This window comes from Brienomyrus brachyistius, chromosome 3 (genome assembly GCF_023856365.1).
Source record: "Brienomyrus brachyistius isolate T26 chromosome 3, BBRACH_0.4, whole genome shotgun sequence".
In the NCBI taxonomy this organism is placed as follows: domain Eukaryota; kingdom Metazoa; phylum Chordata; class Actinopteri; order Osteoglossiformes; family Mormyridae; genus Brienomyrus; species Brienomyrus brachyistius.
The window spans coordinates 28127221-28145676 of record NC_064535.1 but is presented as its reverse complement, the minus strand read 5'-3'; the positions used below and the strand labels follow the sequence as shown (position 1 = coordinate 28145676).

Sequence of the window (18456 nt, the reverse complement as noted above, 5' to 3'; positions counted from 1 at the left end):
TCGTTTATCTCCAGCCTGCTCTGATGTTCTCCCTGACGCCTGGGTTGTGTTCTGCGTCCTGGTATTGGTGTTGAAATCTGTGTGGAAGAGAAACGGAATTGAGCCGTTTCGGGGCCAATCTGATAGGCTGCTGGACCGTGTGTGTGGTCCAACTCAAAAACCATTTACTCGATTTACAGTGGTTGTGTGTGAATTCAGAGGCTGCATCCCTCTAAGGCTGCTTTCTGGGACTGAATGCGTGACCCGACCGAAGGTGCAGGGAGTGTGAATATTTCGTTTTCCTTTTCACTGATCATGTCGATAAATAAAAGTACGGCCTCCTGACCTGACAATCCGGCATCATCATAGTTGCAATATGGTTCTTTGATGGATTCTCACTAGAGTTTTATTTGGAAATTCCCTGCAATTCTGGCTAGGATAATCATTTGGAAAATGGATGGAAAACGGAATATTTAAAGTTTTATTTTTCACTGTTGTTGCAATAGATTTCTTTATTTGATCATTTTTGCAAAAATATATATTTGAATAATTGATTCATATGGTTGACGCTGCAGATGCAGAAGCCTGTTGTCACACGTCGGAGTGTCTGATTAATGTTGCTGTGTCTCATTTGCGGCTTCTCAGCTTCCCTGAGCTCCTGTGGTCCTCCAGCATCTGACACCTGCATTTAGCCTGTTATCCTGTTACGTGCAGCAGATCGAGCACTTTGGGTCTGACGAAGGTTTTTCCACTGTCCACAATTCTAACCTATGTCAGGCTTGTTTGTTGAGCTTCAGGTTTTTAAGCTATTTTTGTCCTGACCTCAGGAGCTGAAGGTCAGAGGTCAGGATCAAATGAGGCGAGAGCTGAAAGGGCGTGGAGTAGCAGCGGGGTCCTGGCCGGAGCACTTCATTAATAAAAATAAAAAAAAGGTGCCTGTGAAAGTGATCAGACCTGGCTGGGTGGCGCTCTAGAGGCCTGAGGAGTGGTCGCCCCCCGGTGGCCAAAAAACAGCCTCGGCGTTTATTTAGAAAATTAGATCATCGTTCTTTTGGGAATACTAGGTAAAAATAGAAAAAGAAAGATGGGGGGGGGGCACGTGTTCTTCACGTCGAACTTTGGTTTGGCTGCGGCCAGGAAGATATTCTGTGTACCTTCTCTTTGGAAATATCATCAGTGCCCGCCTGACGCAGACCACAGCGAGGCCCCCCCGCCCCAGCGAACGGGCCGGAGCCGGGCCAGCTGCCGAGCTCGACGTGGTCCGCCTTCCTCTCCGACCGACATCTTGTTGAATGTCACACGTCAGGTTGTATTTCAGCTTTTCCCTTCGGTTTGGGCCAGAGAAGCTGTGCGCTGAAAGTGGCTGGAAGGAGCAGGCTTAGAGCTTCCAGAGACGCGCTAGTCATCCGCGATCATAGTGCTGGTCACATGGGAATCACTGTGTGGCCCCTGCATTCTTTTTCTGTAAGGCTGTTCGCTAGGTGACTCTTACTCTGGGCTACGTTTCCAAGAAGCATAGTTGCTAACTACTGTAGCAACTTGTATAGTTGGAAGCATGCAACTGAATGGGTCCAATTATGTAAATTGCTAATGAGAGTGTTTGAGAAATGTACTCCTCTAGGGGAATCTAGCGATTACATTGGACCCATTCTGGCGATGATTCAGATTGATAAGGGGCTGCGATTAAGCGGATTACAGTAGCCTGAAAGTAAGGGGGGGCTGGATGCCCCATTGGATGTGAAGTGAAGTTGTCATCTTCCTCTGTGAATGTTTTACATTTGCATAACTCTAACTTTTAACAAAAAAAGGCACTTATGCATTTAAACTTGACAATCGCTTTTATCGGCTTTTCTCTTTTGTCAGTCTGCGTTTCGATGGAGTTTTTACCGTGCTTTGACCGCCCGCATGTGTAACATCCGGCCCCGGTAACGTGCTCTCCTCTTTCCGTCCAGCTGGAGCGCGCAACGCGCCAGAGGAACCTGGCCAGCTTGGAGCTCTTCCTGTCCTGCGCTCAGAAGCAGCTTTCAAGCTTGATGCTGGACGGCACCGTCGAGGGCGAGGGCAGCCCGGACACCTCCGCCAGCAGCCCCTCGCTCTGACGGCCACGCAAAGAAATGGGGGGGTAGATGTGCAGCCGGCTTTCCCCTGCGCCGATCGCACACTAGGTTTCTGAGTCGGGATCAGCCACAGAGAATCGCCTGCTGTGAACTGTATGCACTGCCCGTGGCTGAGGACGGAGTGTGTCTGGGTTTGCCTCCGCTGAGTCCTGAGCATGTGTGATTCTGCTCCTGTCCCACGCCAGCCTTCTCCCACCATACTGCATCTCCTCTGTCCTTCTCCACACCCCTGGGACCCCCCCCCCCCCCCCCAAGCACCCTATAATCAGAGGTGAGCTCGGACCGCAGCCTCTGTCCTGGGATCGCTTGTCATAAGGCATGGTGTCCCTCCGATTGGCTCCCACTGTGCTTTCTAAAAAAAAAAACAAAAGAGAAAGAAAGAGACTATAACAATCAGTGAACCTGTACAGTGGTCAGTTTAACAATGTAATGGAAAGACCAGCACTCACTCACTCACTAACTAACCAGCAGGAGGAGATCGCATCAGTGAATGTATTGCATCTAACTTCAGAGTGCCCTGTGTCCAGCACAAATAAACTTCGTGGGTGTCCTCCTGTGTTAATAGTGTTTGTTTGTTTTAAATGATTTTACCCTTGAGCTGTCTGATAATCCCGCCTCCCGTTTTACGCTGTACCCCTGCCTTCTACCCTGTGCTACCTGGGATAGTGAGCATTAAGAAGACCCCGGATAGTGGGAAATGGCCCTGCATGCTGCTTTTGGTCCCCCTGTGCATGTTGCTTGACAGGCTTGGCAGTGATTATCAGGCCAGTCAGGTCCGTGATCATCACATTGAAGTCAGGTATGTGACGCTCTTCTCCAAAGATGCTTGCAGTAGAGGGAAGGGGGTACAGTGTATTTTTGCGCTCCTTGGGATTTGCTGTGTCAGCTTTTTCAGCTGCAGTGACTCACGATTAACACGTCTGTTGTGGTTTCTGGAAGCGCAGCGTCTCATTCTCTTCCTGATGAACCCCTTGTTCTCCCTTAAATTTGCAGGAAGCTTCTACATTTTGATAGGTAGTCAGAGCCAGTAGAAGTGAACCCAGTCAACACACAGTCTGAGTGATAGGGAATTATCAGATGAACATACAGTAATGCTTTTTCTTCTTAAATACGGAAGCCAAGAACGGCCATGTTTGGAATAATTCATGTAGTCGCTTTCTCCTGATAATGAATTTATCTATAGAGAACAAGGCTCGATAATTTAGCAGCGTGGCAGCGTAAGCTGTCTGTTTAAAGGACTTGCAGCTTGGAGACCGTTCCTGACAGTAGGGGGCAGAAGGTGGAAGTCTATGATCCTCCCTCAGTCTTGCTGCTCGGTCCACAGTTTTACCTGTCAAACACTGATGATGGTGGTCTGTCATGCAAGATCATTTTAAGAAGATTAGGAGAAAATCCCATTATTTTAGTCCCAAATGCTTTTTTTTTTTAAGTATGGATCTTGAAAGCTGGTTGAGGAGTCAGCTTATTTCAAACGTGCTTTGAATTTTACTGTTGCTATAACCATTCAGAACCCAAGGGTCTATGACTAGTGCCTGAAGGATTTCACCTCAGTGGTGAACAAGCCAACAAAAGTCCTCCACTGAGATCACCTGCATTGTTTTAGTGAGACGCTGCTAACTTTGAATATTGATAAAGTATAAATATTGGCATGTTACCCAATATATTTTGTATCTCTACATATTGTTATAGTTCCATCATTATAAAGATAATATGTAATGCAAAATAATACCAATTGATATCAATTGTTCAGGAATAGTGACAGAAAATCTTGATTCTGAGTGGGGGGGGGGAATTGTGATTCATATTTTTACCCGAAATGTTGCAGCCCTTCTCTTTGTATTTTTCTGTTACAGACATAAGGATAACAAAGAAAAAAAAAATCCAAATAAGTCAAATAAATGCCAAGGATGTGCACAGCGCGTACAGGCATGCAACTGCAGACGCCCATGGTGTAATAGAAAAAGGATGTCCTGGCTTGAGTTTGGGCCATTGTAAGTTCTGGTACATCCTAAAAGCTCGGTCAGTGTATTACCACTAACTAATTTAAAGTACCCTTTCAGCTACCCTACAGGTGAGACACTGCCCCCCTCGGGACAGAGTGCGTATTACTCTCATGCTTATGAGATGTTGCTATACAAAAGAGGTTCTTCTGGTTTGCCCAGCGCTGGGCCACCACCGGAGCGGGTCAGAACTCTGTGGTCGTCTTCCTGCCGCCACACACCAGGAGGCCCCATTCTGGCATGACAGACCCCCCCCTCCCTCCCCCAGCCACTGGCGATCGCCACTCACCAAGTCCCACGTCTAAGCCAGTGCAGACCACCACTGTCACTGCGGAAGTGGGATATATTTAGACACAAGGCTAGGACATGTTCCTCGTTCTTAAAACGCTTGTTTGGGTTTCTGAGAAGGGGTGGGACAGGCAGAGACTTTCCTGTTTGGAGTGAGAAGCCATGACCATCTGGTGTGTGTCTGATTTGGATAATGCATTTCCCACTTTGTCTAATGGTTTATGATGAAATGTTAATGAGGGTAATAATTAATCATCCATCCATCCATCCATCCATCTTCCAACCATGTATCCTGCCACAGGAAGTACAGGGGACACCCAAAGAGAGATGCCTGTTCATCACAGGAAAAACAAAATCTTATTCCCAATCTTTCAACAGCAATACATGGCCTAACCACATGTTTTGGGATTGTGGTAGGATGCATCGCTTGCCCAGTGAATGTGTGACTGACTGATGAGGTGTATTCTATAAAAGGTATCCTCCTGTTTTTCGAATTCTATGAACTGGGGTCCTTACGAGTGAGATTAATTTATTGCTTATGTACTCTCGCATCACTTCCTGTTTGGAATGAATGGACGCTCGTCAATGACCCGCATCTCACTTTCATTTTAAGTTCAGTTCTAAATAATAATGTAGAATGGAGTCTTCGTATTCTGTTTTAGCAGTAGCGGTTAATGTTTTTATGGATTGGCATAGCACTGTGTGCTAAAACCTAATGGCCATTAACGCCTGTTTTAAAAAACAAAAAGTAAAAGCTGTTGGCTGAGTACAATTGCATGTGCAGCATAGCAGCACAGTGTCCCAGAAATGCCCTTTGTCAAACAGGTGGTTCTCTATCTGAGGTCTGGCTAAGCCGTCCAGGCAGGTCCTGTTAACATAGCTTGGTGCCCATTTAGCCAAGACAGTTAAGCCTGCAAGCGGGGCAGCTTGGCGAGGTCCGTGTTTCTGTTTCTAAGTGCCCAGACAGCACACCTTCGTGGGGTGTTCTTCATTTTCATTCCCGGTTTGATTCAACACCGGCCTTGACGACGCTATAACAAGTGTTTTCTCTCTCGCCGCCTTGGGGATCCGTGTCGACCGCAGAACCGTCCTTCCTCTGGACACCAATCCAGAGGCAGCACCCCCACCCAAATGGACAAGAGGTGGGATTGTCCGTGTTGGGGGAATCAATCATGCGGAGGTGTGACTTTTCGGTATCGGTAATGAGAGTGGCGGGTTCAGCGGTGCCAGAACACACACGGGAGGGAGCCATTTGCCTGGAGGACTTTGGCTGTCTGTCTCCGGATGCAATGCCCGCCTTTTCCTTTTCGATTTGCGAAGAGCCCCCTGCACCTCACACAAAGCTCTCATGGAAAGCCGGGATCCGTTTTCCCAGCGCCAATTAACCGTAACTCTTATATTTGGACAAACTTCGCCAGTTTTCCATTGTGGCATCCCGTGTCTCCTTGAAGACGTTGACTGCGTTGGAATTTCGGCAGAACTGCCTCGCATCCGCTCCCTTTACCGCGTGCACTACCCAGATTAGGGGTAAAATTGTCAGATACACAGCGTGGTGCATGACGGAGCTGCTCACGTGTAATCCACCCTTAGGAAATGTGCTTCCTACTTATTTGTCGTCAGGGATGCATACTCCTTAAGAACATTACATCACATTCTTTACAGCAATACAACAATATTTTAAATAAAACAATATTTTGTGTGGTTAGAAGATGGATGGATGACAGATACTGATTGGTGGATATTGCTGGAATTTTCTTTCCTAGTTATATTTAACTCAGTCATTCTTATGGCAGCTTCCTGTGTCACTAAAATGTATAAATGGGGTAAACTCCCTTCGGGGCTCCCATCACCATGGGAAAAGACAAAGAGCTGCATATTCAGAAGGGGCAAGCAGTTGTGTGAATGGCTAGACGTATCTCTAAACATCTGGTAGGACAATAATCAGAACATTTCAAGCTGGGGAGGCTGAGACCTTGCCAGAAAGAGGACTCAACTGTGTGTTCTCCCCACGCACAGTGGGAAGGGGGTGCGGGAGGCACAGAAGAGGGTCCAAGGACCACATTTCAACAACTGCACGCTCTAGATGCATCTTGTGGTCACAAAATTAAGCATATGATGACTCCTCCATGCCATCAGGTTCCTTGGACGGGCTGCATGAAGAAAGGCCAGACTGAGAGCACCCGGAAAAATCAAGCCTTTGGAGTTCACTTGTATGTCTTTGGAGCTATGGTACCGTGATGTCTACTCTCATGAGACTCGAAATAGAATTATGTCAGCATGTTTGGTGTCCAAAGAAAGCATCTTCTTGCCCTCAGATTCGGTGGCGGATCACTGATGCTCTGAGGTTGTTTTGCCGCCAGTGGGCCAGAGGCTGTCGTTGAGATCAGTGGAATAATGAATTTCACCAAGTACTGGGACATTTTAGACAAAAAACATAGGTGCCTCTGTCTGGAAGCTGAGACTTGGCCATAGCTGGACCTTGCAACAGGACAACGACCACAGACATACCTCAGAATCAGCACAGAAGTGGATCGGTTTTCCAATGGCCATCTTGGTCTCCATGCTTAAACCCTGTTGAAAACCTTTGGTCTACAGAGGACTGCCCATAAATGCTAAACTAACAGTATCAAGTATCTTGAAAGGTCCTGCATGAAGCGCTTTTCCATAATCCCTCCAACAGTATTCACCAGCCCTATTAAATAGCAAATAGAGGTAGCATGTTATTCTTGCTATGGAGGCTCCACCATGTATAAAAATCAGGAGCTACCATTATTCAAAACATTTTTTAATCATATGAAGCGTCGTTTCAGTTAATTCAACTGAATTTTCAATACCAATACAATGGAATATATCAGCAAATAATTTTTAGCAAATATGCTACTAAAGGGAGCACATAATATGTATATTGTACCCCTTCCCTCAGTTGAGGAATATGTGTGGTATATGTCAGTTTCACACCCAGGGACTGGGTAAGCAGAGCTCATAAAAGGAGGAGCATGTGGGAACGAAGGAAAGGGTAGAAGAAAAAGCATAATATTTAACAGGGAAATTCTTTACTCACTGCTTTAAATGAACATTGTATCACTGTATTTAGCTGCAGAGTAATATTCAAACCCTGTAAAATGAGCACTATCCTTGGTCGAACCACAGTACTGAAAAAACATCAGAGGAATTAGAAGCTAAGTGAAATGAAATAAAAGGCACTTCCTTGTAGATCCCCTATAAAATGGCTGCTCTTTACCACCCCCCTACCCCCCCCCCCCCCCCCCCCCGCACTGATTGACTGATTGATCTGCGGTTTTAATAATTTCTCCCCTGTGAGTTTGCGCCTGCTCGCTTCTTGGCCCATGTGCGGTTTGGGGGCGCATGTGCGGATCCCTCCCACCCAACAGTCCTCCATCATCTCCTGGACAGGCTCTGTTCCTTTCCCCGAACAATAATACACCCGTTAATAGATCCCCCCCCTCCAAGTCCTTGCTATAACCATCCCACTAAAGCGAAACTGACTTCCAAATCTCACTTAGCTTGACTTGGAAAGGTGCCCTTTCTCCAGCAGGGGAAAAAGAGGTGGGATTTATGGAATCACCCCTGGTTTCTTTCGTGCGTCTCTGATGCGGTGTCCCTCTTGACATTTGGTTATGTGCACCCATAATCCCCTCTTGCACCAGACAATAATTCGGGGAGCCAGTCTCTTTCTCATCAGTCCATCTCCCTTAGATGGGACTGCTGGCCAGTGAATTATCTTGCAGGTGCTGTCACATACTAACCCCCCCCCCCCAGCACTGTTGTGCTGAGGGTGGACCATCCCTCCACACAGTTTTTAACTCCAATCACCAAGCTAGGGAGGAGCAACTGAGGCATGCATTTACATCCTGCCTGAACTTTGGACAGACAGATCAGGAAAAAAACTGATAAATGAGGCATGTTGTAGAGATCAGGGCGTGGGGTGTATCTACTGTTTATGGCTTGTGAGAAGCACACTCCCACGCTTGTGGTCAGAAGCGATTGTCTAGTAGTGGAATACAGTGCGTGTTCCTGGATCTGGATCTGGAATGATCAAGGCCGGGCAGCCCACGCATTCTTTTCCCCGAACCCATTTCCCTGCTGAGATGGACAGAATCCGCCTCCGCGCAGTAAACGGAACCAGATGCACCGGTTCTCCTGGACATCCCTGTGCTGATTCCTGCCTCCAGTATTAAGCCACCAACTGCTCCTGGCTCTCAGGAACTTAGGTCCATCACTCACCCTCCACAGGTAGCAGGGGCACCATGGATGCTTGACTGGTGCCATGGAAACCATCCCCAAGTTAAGATGGTTGTTTCCCCTGACGATATTTTCTGTGGAACCTTCAAAAGTCCTTTATGTGGCATATGCTGGGAAAAAAATATATATTTACACTAGGATTCAAAGCAAGACAGATTAAACTTTCCTGAAAATTATTTTGCACAACTAGTGAACATGCAAATGTTCCAGTGTGGAGGGAAGGGATTTCAAACACTCATAGTATAAAGTCAAGATGTAAGTTGGCTGAATGGCAGTTGATTTGGATAGGGGCGCAGCTCGAATGAACACAGATGGCCTGTTCACTGTAAATGCAAGATGAATGTAGACTGAATGTAATTCACGGGCATCAAATGGAATGTTGACATTGAATTTTTTATTTTTTTTTTAAAGAAAAATCTTCACTCATATGCTTGACTTCACAGCTAAAATAATCAGGAAGCCCCCGATTGCACTTCACTGGTTTTACAGCAGGGAGGTTAAGTGGGCGGTACTGGCCTCACACCTCCCTTGCCCTGAGTTTACGCAGTTTGCGTGTTTGCGCTGTGTACCTCGGGATTCCCCATCGTGTCCAGCATTTCCTCTGAAGTCCACAGACCATACACTGATGTCAGTTGGCCTCTCTAAACTGCCAGTAGTGTGTAAATGTCTGCATCTGTGTGCCTTTCAATCAGGGTCTGTCAATGCTATATGTGATATACTGTATTGTAGGGGGCTGCCTAGAGCCCCAGCTTTGAAGGGGCCTGACTTGCTAGGTGCTTTCTCTTTGGCTCGGATGAGGGGTGCCAGCAGTGATGCCCACCTAGGGCGCCACTAGGGATGCCACCCATCCTGGATTTTCCAAGACCACTCTAGGTTCTGGTCACCTATCCTGGAAAAAACTAATGTCGTCCCTCTATCAGACAGAGTTTTCTTTTTATGAATGAGTCGCTACCATTTACAAGTAGCAGTAGCCTTACTGTAAGGTGGTACTGCCTGACGATACCTCTATTGCTCCTTTTTCTTGCTGATTCCGGAACCTAAGAGGTTTCCGAAGAACTTTGATGCATAGTGAGTTCAGTCCAATGTTTATATAAATTGGTTTGTCCGGATTGGCTACAGGGCAGTGCCCCCAGGCATGAGAACACCATGCCGTGCTCCATTTAGTTTTCTGTCCAGACTTAATTTTTGTTCATTAGATTTTTGAAGAGAGCAGAAAACATTTCAGCAAAGGCCAGTAAAGAAAATGAGATTAAGATACAAGATTCAAAGTTTTATTTTCGTATGTACAAAGTACAGTGTGCAAAGCACATTGAAATTCTTTCTTGAGTACCATCTCTCCCGACTACAGAAAATCTATATACATGATTTATATATTTAATAAAAGGACGAGATAAATGAATGTGAAATTGTGATACTACTTTAGAGAAAAAGGCAACTCAGAGGTGCAGTTCTCCTGATTGCTGACATCACAGGAATCTGCCATTGCTCCTCCCCCATGTCAAGCACAGAGTTCATCAACCAGCATGGGGTGCTTTAAGAGACAACAACTTCAATAAAAGGTTTGTACGAAAGACAGTTTATAAAAATGTACCCTCAATGTGAAATCAAACAGCTGCAAGTTTTAGTCTTTAAATCAAATCCCATGATATTAATTTTGTCTGTGGCAACAAAATAATTATACCATTAGCTTACTTTAGAGTGATTTCCAGGAGCTTTAGTATTAGCAGCTTATGACTCTTCTCTTAGCTCATTTTCTGCACCGTGGAATCATGTGTAAGGGGGAAAGGGGGAGCAGGAGGAGCACAGCACTGCCGGGGAGATGCGTTTGCCTTGCCAGCTGCATGAGGACGGCGCTGGGATTCCCCCGCAACCCGAATGCCTAGCTGCATGCGGCGCCCCAGCAAACACTGCCCTCCTTTCACGCAGGATGAATAGCGGCCACACTCCGGCACCCCCCCGGGCCCCGGGGCGTCCCGGCCATCCCCGGCAGGGAGACGTCCATCGGAGGGGAAGTGATTTGTCAAGTTCCTATTTCCCCGATGACAACTGTCAGGACGCCTGGCGCCCCTGTGTGGGACGGCCCAGCTGAACTTCTCCGTTTTGTCTGAAGACCACGGAACATGCTGTCAAGTCCAACTAAGGTGTAGCTATGCAGAAATGACATATTTGTAAAATTAGATCCACTACAGTGTTTAAACTAAATCCAAATAAATCCTGTTTATGGTCTGAATTAAACCCGGATAGTTGCTATAATTTTATTAGTGTAGCACAGTATGGGTTTAACAAATTAAAGATATTGATTGGTGTTATTATAGCTAGAATATTACATATGGCTTGCAGCACATTATATATAAATGTATATGCAGTGATCTAGTTATAATAATGCCAGTCAAGTATACATACTTTTTACTTTACTTTTTTTGCTGCTGAGAGATTTATGCACTGCTAGCAATAATAAAAATCAATTAAGCTGTAATATACCTGCTCTCTCCAATTACGTTTTATATATATATATATATATGCGTGCACAAATTTCTGAGAACCTCACCGTCGTTTAAATTGAATTTGGAGAAATGCTCCGGAATGTAAGAGCTTCGGCGTGATCACAGTTGTCATTGGGCCCACATAAATAAGCAGCCCCTTAAAGTATTTGCAGATTCCCCGGGTGAGGGCCAGTAACCGCAGTGTCTGAATGCCTACTGTAACTCTCGAGGCAGGTGAGACCAGGGGTGGGCTACCTCCAGCTGTCGTGCAATGAGAGGAGCACGACAGCCAAAAAAACAGAGAGGAGAGGAACTCCAACACAATATATCTCTGTCTTCGTTTTTTTTTTCTTCATTGGACAGATTATTCAGGTCTTGCGGGGCGTTTTAATGTCAGGGTGCTGATCGTTCCTCTGCCCTCTTTAGTGTGTAGGTCATGCTGCAGATTTTGGGGTTTTACAGATTGGAGCTTAAATCTCCAAGCTGATGACCGCCTGGTTTGCTGCAGGCATCTAGGTAGACGGTAGAGGAATGTGTCTGATTTACAGAGACCATTAGAACCAGCAGCCCTAAAGACAGGTATGGGGTGATATGGTTAGTAATGGAATGGAAATAGTAAACGACAGTACAATTTTGGTGAAAGGGTTCAGTTGGGTCACTGGTTAATTACAACAAAAATAAATGGGAAATGCTCTTCACGCCTCCCCCAGCTTGCTTTCTCTAGGTAAGAGGGAGCTGGCCATGAAGGGCAGCCCTCCATAGTGGCATCCAGGTGGCCGGGGATTAAGGATTAAGAGCCTCGCTCAAGAACCTGCAGATGCGCCAAGGCAGGCTCAAAGCGGCAACCTTCTCATCACAGGCACAGAGGCTTAGCCCACTGAGCCTCACGCTGCCCCCCCCCCCCAATATTGTTATGGTTATAAATCATTTTAACTAGCTCAGTTGCTGTAATGATCTCTAAAAGCTTGAAAAGTATCTCCAATCATTGTTAAATTACTTATTTAGCACCGAAACACATGTCAGGTCCAAGTCAGATTCATTTCTACGCTCTTCATTTTAATCAAGCTTGCCAAACATGGTTCTGTATTGATTCATAGTGTTTAATTTATGTAGGACTGCAGTTTGGTTGTTTATAATATTGAGCCATATAAAAGGACCATACATGAGACAAATGACTGAACTTTGAGATGGACTCGTTAATTAACCTGTTGATTTGCTGTATCGTAGAAGCTGGTTCTTCACGTTTATGCTAATATCTTGCTCTTGTGGGCCCCCGTATGTCCACTTTTGCCTGTGTTTGGTATAACATGGACTGGTGAGGCATCGACAGAACCTGGAATGAGACCTGCTTTGAGCCTTTACACCAGTGTTTCTCACATTTTTGCTCCCTCCCAGCTCCTGGTAGCAAAAAAGTGGACTGTCTGTGGGTCCGTGAGGATGGATTAGGAAACACTGCTTCACGCTGTTGGGCCACTCACGAGGCAGGCTTCACATCCCTTTTGTGGGAGATGGCTTCCCGCCACCGTTAAGTGGCCATGGACTTCACCACCGGCCTGTTCCCACTTAATTGCTTACAGGAAGCAGCGGGCTCAGAATTCCTCAGGGGGGCCAGACATCGTGAAACAAACTTCCATTCAGTGCGCATGAGCCTACAAAAATAAATGAATAATTTAGCAAGGCCACCACAATGTGTATCCTGAGCCCCACGTAGGAAAGGGCAGGCGGAGGAGAGAGGGGAAGGCGGCCGAAACAGGCAGAATTCCAGGCGCAAAAACACAGCCTGGATGCTGCTGACTGTAATTTTTTATTGCATTCGAAGAGTCCCGGGATATAATACAAAGCAACAGTTGTCACGGTGAAGGGTCCTGCGGCTTAGGAGGTGTCGAATTATTGTACCTCAGCTGGATGCATCGGCGTTGGCGGCCAGCAGCCGAAGGGAAGCCAAACCCTGTGGCATCTCTGCCCTTCCCTGGCCTGGACCGCTGAGCTGGAACACAAAACCGGGCAACAGGCACTCCTCTGTGCCACCTCTAGGGGCACTATAACTCAAAGTAAGTTTATAAAATAAAATAATAAAATGTAAAGAACCGGAACAATCTGAGGGGAGGGCTGAGTTTTTCAGAGCAGTGGAGGAATGCCAGATGTTTAGGCTTGTGGAGTTTTTAAACATTATTTTGTTTTATTGTTAATTAAATAATTGCAGAGGAGAGCCAGGCACCTCCACCTGACACTTGATCGCCCGCTTGCCTGTGCCTGAGACACTTCTGGCAGCGTGTCTGAAATTCACATTTGCATCCAGCATCACCACGGCTATGGAACGCGATGCAGGTAACCAGTGTCTGTTTTGCAATTAATTTTTCTTCTCTGTACTGTTCTTTCCTACCTGTTTTTTCTTTTCTTCTGCACTTCTTGAAAACTGATCTGGTATAATTAAGCTTTCGTCTTGAAGCCCCCCCCCCCCCCCCCACACTCCCAAAGCTTAGGTTTTGATGCTTAGATGAAAGAAGGTTGGATTTAAAAATCGATGTTGGATTTCAATGCTGCCTTCTGCCTTTCTGCAGAGCATGTACCAGACAGTTGTGAGTCAATGGTGTATGAGTGTGCCCTGCGATGGGCTGGCCCCCCATCCTGGGTTGTTCCCTGCCTCGTGCCCATTGCTTTCAGTTGGTAAAGGTGTTCTTCTTGTGTAGGGTGCTTGTTCCTGATACTGCAGGTTACTGTTCTAACATGGTCAGTGGTTGGAAACAGTAAGAAGATTCATGTGAGCGATCTGGACATTCCCATCTCTGCTCTCTGCGTCACGATTGACTAACTTGTTGGCCCTGTCACTCGGAAACCATTACAAATGTCTTACATTTTCATCTGTGATATTATTAACAATAATATCAGCTAGCTAGCTGTCTACCAATCAATTCATACAAATAAGCATCAGTACTAATATAAAGTACTACAAACATAAATATTAGTTAAATTCATGAAAACATCTTTCCGTCTTTTCATTAGACATCAGTGGTGGATTTAGCTTGTAAGGAGCCTTTGGCAAACTCCCCCAGCAAAGTTAGAGATGCGCTATTTGATAGAGTCCCCTGCTCCCCTACCTCGGGCTTCCAGCAGGGTGACCTGAGGGCACCCTAAAATGTAAAGAAATGACTCTGAATAAGTCTCCTGTTGTCAGTTTTGACTGATTGGTTGGGAGATTTTCTGCTTCTTTTTTTCGTGGAGTTGCTTAATTGAAAAATGGAGTCAGACGTCAGCCAGCAACTAGACCACGATGCCATGTGCTGAAATGTAGGCGAACTCCTCCAGGCCTGGCATGTCTGACTGAAAGTCTTGGTGAGCTTCAACCAAATGCTTGGTTTTGATTACTTATGTAGAGGGAGATTACTTATGCAGAAGCATTTGGCCAGGTGGAGAACAGCAAACCAGTTAAAGGATAAATCTGTTTGGGCGGAGGGTGGGGGCGGTGAGATGTGGAGCAAATAATGTTGCCTGTCTCATAGAAAAGATGCACACTAAGGTCTGGAATATTTCAGATGGTAAGCAGACATTCGATACTCATAGTTGAAGTGTTGAATGTAGAAGAAATGGACAGGGGTGAAGATATGGGTGACCAAGGGCCAAACCATTATATCCAGATAACTGGGTCAGTGTCTATCCAAAATGACAAGGCTTATGGGATGCTGATGGTCAGCTGTGGTCAGTCCAATCCACCAGGGTGCTGGGCGACTAGGCCTCGTCGGTGTGGGATGTGAATCAAGGCCGTCCCCAAACCAACAGAAGGACTGCTGTGGTTGAAATCACAGATGAGTTCCATGTTGGTCACAGGAGTAATATGTCCTGACACACGGCGTACCGAGATCGAAGATGCTCTGACCATAATGATCTGGACCTTGTCAAAGTCACTCAGATCCTTATCATTGTCCTTGTCTTCTGCATACAGCATATCATTACAAGTACGAAATGTTAGCTTACCATCTATTACATCCCAGACCGTGACGTGTACCTTCTTTTACGAGACAGTCAACATCATCCACTTCACGGGGGTGGGGGGCGGGGTGATCGTAATGTTTTGGCTCACTGGTGTATATTGTGTGAAGCTGAGAATGAGTCCTTTTGGCCAAACAGCCTTGTTGTAATTAGCCAGACCGTGATGACTGACATCGCCAAGGACCAAAGATCGTTGTAGCAGGTTTGCTCACAGAAAAAGATGCTTCATAATAGTGACAGCCCCTTGCCAGAGAAACCAGCCCGTCGTCTGGATCATGCTAGCGGGGAGTCGGCATCCGAGACCGTGGGCCTTCTCATCGGACAGCAGAACCGCAAAATGGTAATTTAGCAGAATAAATCTAATAGGGATAATATGACAGGACTGCATCGCTAAAACGTCTACAGTGTCTGCATTAGCATTAGCCTGGATACGTCAGTGTTCTTTAAATGGGTCCAGACGCCAACATACCGGTGCATATTTCAGACTATGAATAGAAGGTGACACATGAAAACTGACAGCACGGACACAGAGCCATGTTAGAAAAGCGTTACATGCAGAGTGAAAAATACATTTATGATTTCCAAATGACGTGCGCGTGGAATCCCCACAGCGACTTCAGTAAATATTTTTACACCTTCATGTCATGGAAGACCGGAGAAAGCTTTTAACGCCCTCAGTACATGCGAGGCAGACAGGGGCCTGGCTGCCATACTGCAATTTGTGGTTCAAAGTCATTTTAAATAATGTGATGTATAGACAGGCTAATCAAAATGATTTTTACTCACATTCCTCTGCTCCTTTGATCCTCTAGCTTGTCTTTGTGGGTTGTGTGATCTGTACTGTCTCAAAGATCTGCCAAGGTTTTTTTTTTTTTGGGGGGGGTGGGGGTCTAATGTCCTTCATGATTCCAGTATGTAATCTATCTCAGGGAGACTCATTTCCAAAACACCAGGTAAGATCTTCTGTCAGCTTATTAAAAATCTATGTCGTTGATGTAATCTTACACATTTGGACAGTTTGGTCTTACAGCCGAGTAGCTAAAGTTACTTTTATAGGAGTTTTTCTGGTCCATAGATCACACAAAGTGGGTCACGTTCATACTGCTGACAGCCTACTCTGAAGTATTTTAGGGCCTAAAATTTGTTTTTGATATTTTTCGGCTGGGAATATGATATTTCTGAGAATACCCTTGTCCTTATTGCTTTAGATAATCCACAGAGATAACATGAATACGGGGAAGCTAAATCAAGCAGTGAGTACAAATGAGAACTGGTACTTTGGGAGAGCAAATGGACTGTGGATCTCTTCTCAGTGTCTGTAGATTTAGTGGGAACATAAGAAATTTACAAAGGAGAGGAGGCTATTCGGCCCATCAAGCTTGATTGGGGGGAACTTAACTAATAGCTCAGAGTTGTTAAAATCTTATCTAGCTCTGATTTAAAGGAACCCAGGGTTTTAGCTTGCGCTACACTAGCAGGAAGACTATTCCATACTCTAACTACAGGCTGTCTGAAGAAGTGCTTCCTCGGATTCATTTTAAAATGTTCTCCCGCTAATTTCTACTTATGGCCACGAGTTCTAGTATTTAAACTACTGAAATAGCCATTTGGCTGAACAGCATCCAGACCTGTTAGTATCTTATATACCTGGATCATGTCCCCCCTTAGCCTCCTTTGCTTGATGCTAAACAGATTCATCTCAGCTAACCTCTCCTCATAAGACATTCCTCTAAGACCAGGAATCATTCTCGTAGCTCTATGTTGCATCCTTTCCAAGGCAGCAATGTCCTTCTTAAGGTACGGTGACCAAACCTGCACACAATATTCTAGGTGGGGTCTTAGTAGAATTATATAATTGTAGCATCACCTCCCTTGACTTAAACTCCACAAGAAAGGAAGGAAAGCAGAAAATGGAGGAAATGTTAGCCAGATACTGCTTTTGGGGTATATCTGTCATACTAAATTTACTGACCAACTGCCAGGATCTTTTTTTTTAGAGATGGTCCACCAAAGGCTTCAGAATTTGCTTGTACCTTGATCATATTTGTACTCTCATGCTAAAAGATCCCAGTCTTTGGCATCATAACACAAAATGTCTCTGTAATGCCCTCAGCTTTTCCCCTCACTTCTGTTACAACACTGACTGTGAGTCACCAGCATCTGATAAGGAACAGATCATACAGACTATTTCTTATAGTCTCCATAGTGAACTATCTTGCTTTTAAATGCATTGTTTGCCTTGAAACGTTGCCTTGGAAACAAACGGGGTGAGTGCTGGTTGTATTGTGTCTTTTCTGACTAAAAATGATTTAGATAAAGTAAACAGTTTGTTTCCCGGATACCCTATGCCATAGAAGGGGTTCGTGGAAAGGAAAAAAAAATATTGCTTGAAGTCATTATTTCAAAGTTTAGAATTTCACTTTTATTTGAGGAATTCCAGAAATACTTTTTGCCTTAAACTAAAAAAAAACTTACAAACCAGACATTTGTTTTGTTCTTCAGTTGTTTTGCATTTCAGTTAAAGATTTTCAAACCCTTCAATATTTTTCTTCTATCTGAATCTATCATATAACTTGGCTGAGACTCGACCCAGCAATAAGGCTAATGACTACACTTGCAATGACTTAGAGATTTCACTGTAAAATGATATCTGAATGATCAGTCCATGCTGCCCAGATAAAAGCGTTCATCTGGGAATAACTCATGACAGTCCCTGTTGTTGAAATTTTTACACCAGAGGTTTTTGCGGATGACGGATTCATTGTCTGGGGTGTTCCCACGACAAATGCTTCAAAATGTAACAAAGAAGGTCTTTGTTTTGGGAATATGAACTAGCTTATTTGTCTATTTGTTTCCATTACTTGCGGGTCCTTGTTTTAGTCATTTTTAAACATCTATCATATGTTTTTTTATTATCCAACATGTTTCTCTGGTTAGTAAATGTCTAATGCCGTTTCCCTCTTCTGGATAATGCAGTATCGATTACAGAATTGTCCTGACTCTTTATGCACAGACTTTCTTTTCCAAGACCAACCAGACTGCCGTCTATATTTTAAAATGGATTCAGAATCATTTTTGAAAGGATCTTGGCCCTTTCCAGAACTGAGCATGACAAGCATGACTACTGTATCCTGTGACTCATTACAATGACAGCTCACATTCTTCTAGGCAGGTACTATATTCCTGTGTTCCCCCCCCCACACTACAAAAAGTTCCAAAGTGACAAATAATCTGAAGGTGTCAAACATTACTTTATTTACAAGGATGGGCTACTACTGCTGCTGGGCTGTTCCTTCGCCATTTCCATGACAACATCCATGTGATGTTACACATTCTTCA

At 45.0% G+C, this 18456-nt stretch overlaps 1 protein-coding gene and 1 long non-coding RNA gene across 5 annotated transcripts in view; both read left to right on the top strand.

Annotated features, from left to right (window-relative positions):
* Positions 1–2646, top strand: part of LOC125738445 (coiled-coil domain-containing protein 91-like) — an 85672-nt gene extending 83026 nt beyond the window's left edge. For all 4 annotated transcript variants that reach the window (XM_049007379.1, XM_049007378.1, XM_049007380.1 and 1 more), the window contains one exon: positions 1932–2646. In XM_049007379.1, coding sequence (XP_048863336.1) covers positions 1932–2078 — 147 coding nt within the window. In that variant the 3' untranslated portion in view covers positions 2079–2646. The remainder of the gene's footprint in view (positions 1–1931) is intronic.
* Positions 2647–7644: 4998 nt separating this feature from the next.
* On the top strand, positions 7645–17085 carry LOC125738454 (uncharacterized). Its single transcript, XR_007396837.1, has 3 exons — positions 7645–13181; positions 13334–13458; positions 16326–17085. It is a non-coding gene; the product is annotated as an uncharacterized LOC125738454 (long non-coding RNA).
* Positions 17086–18456: the final 1371 nt, after the last annotated feature.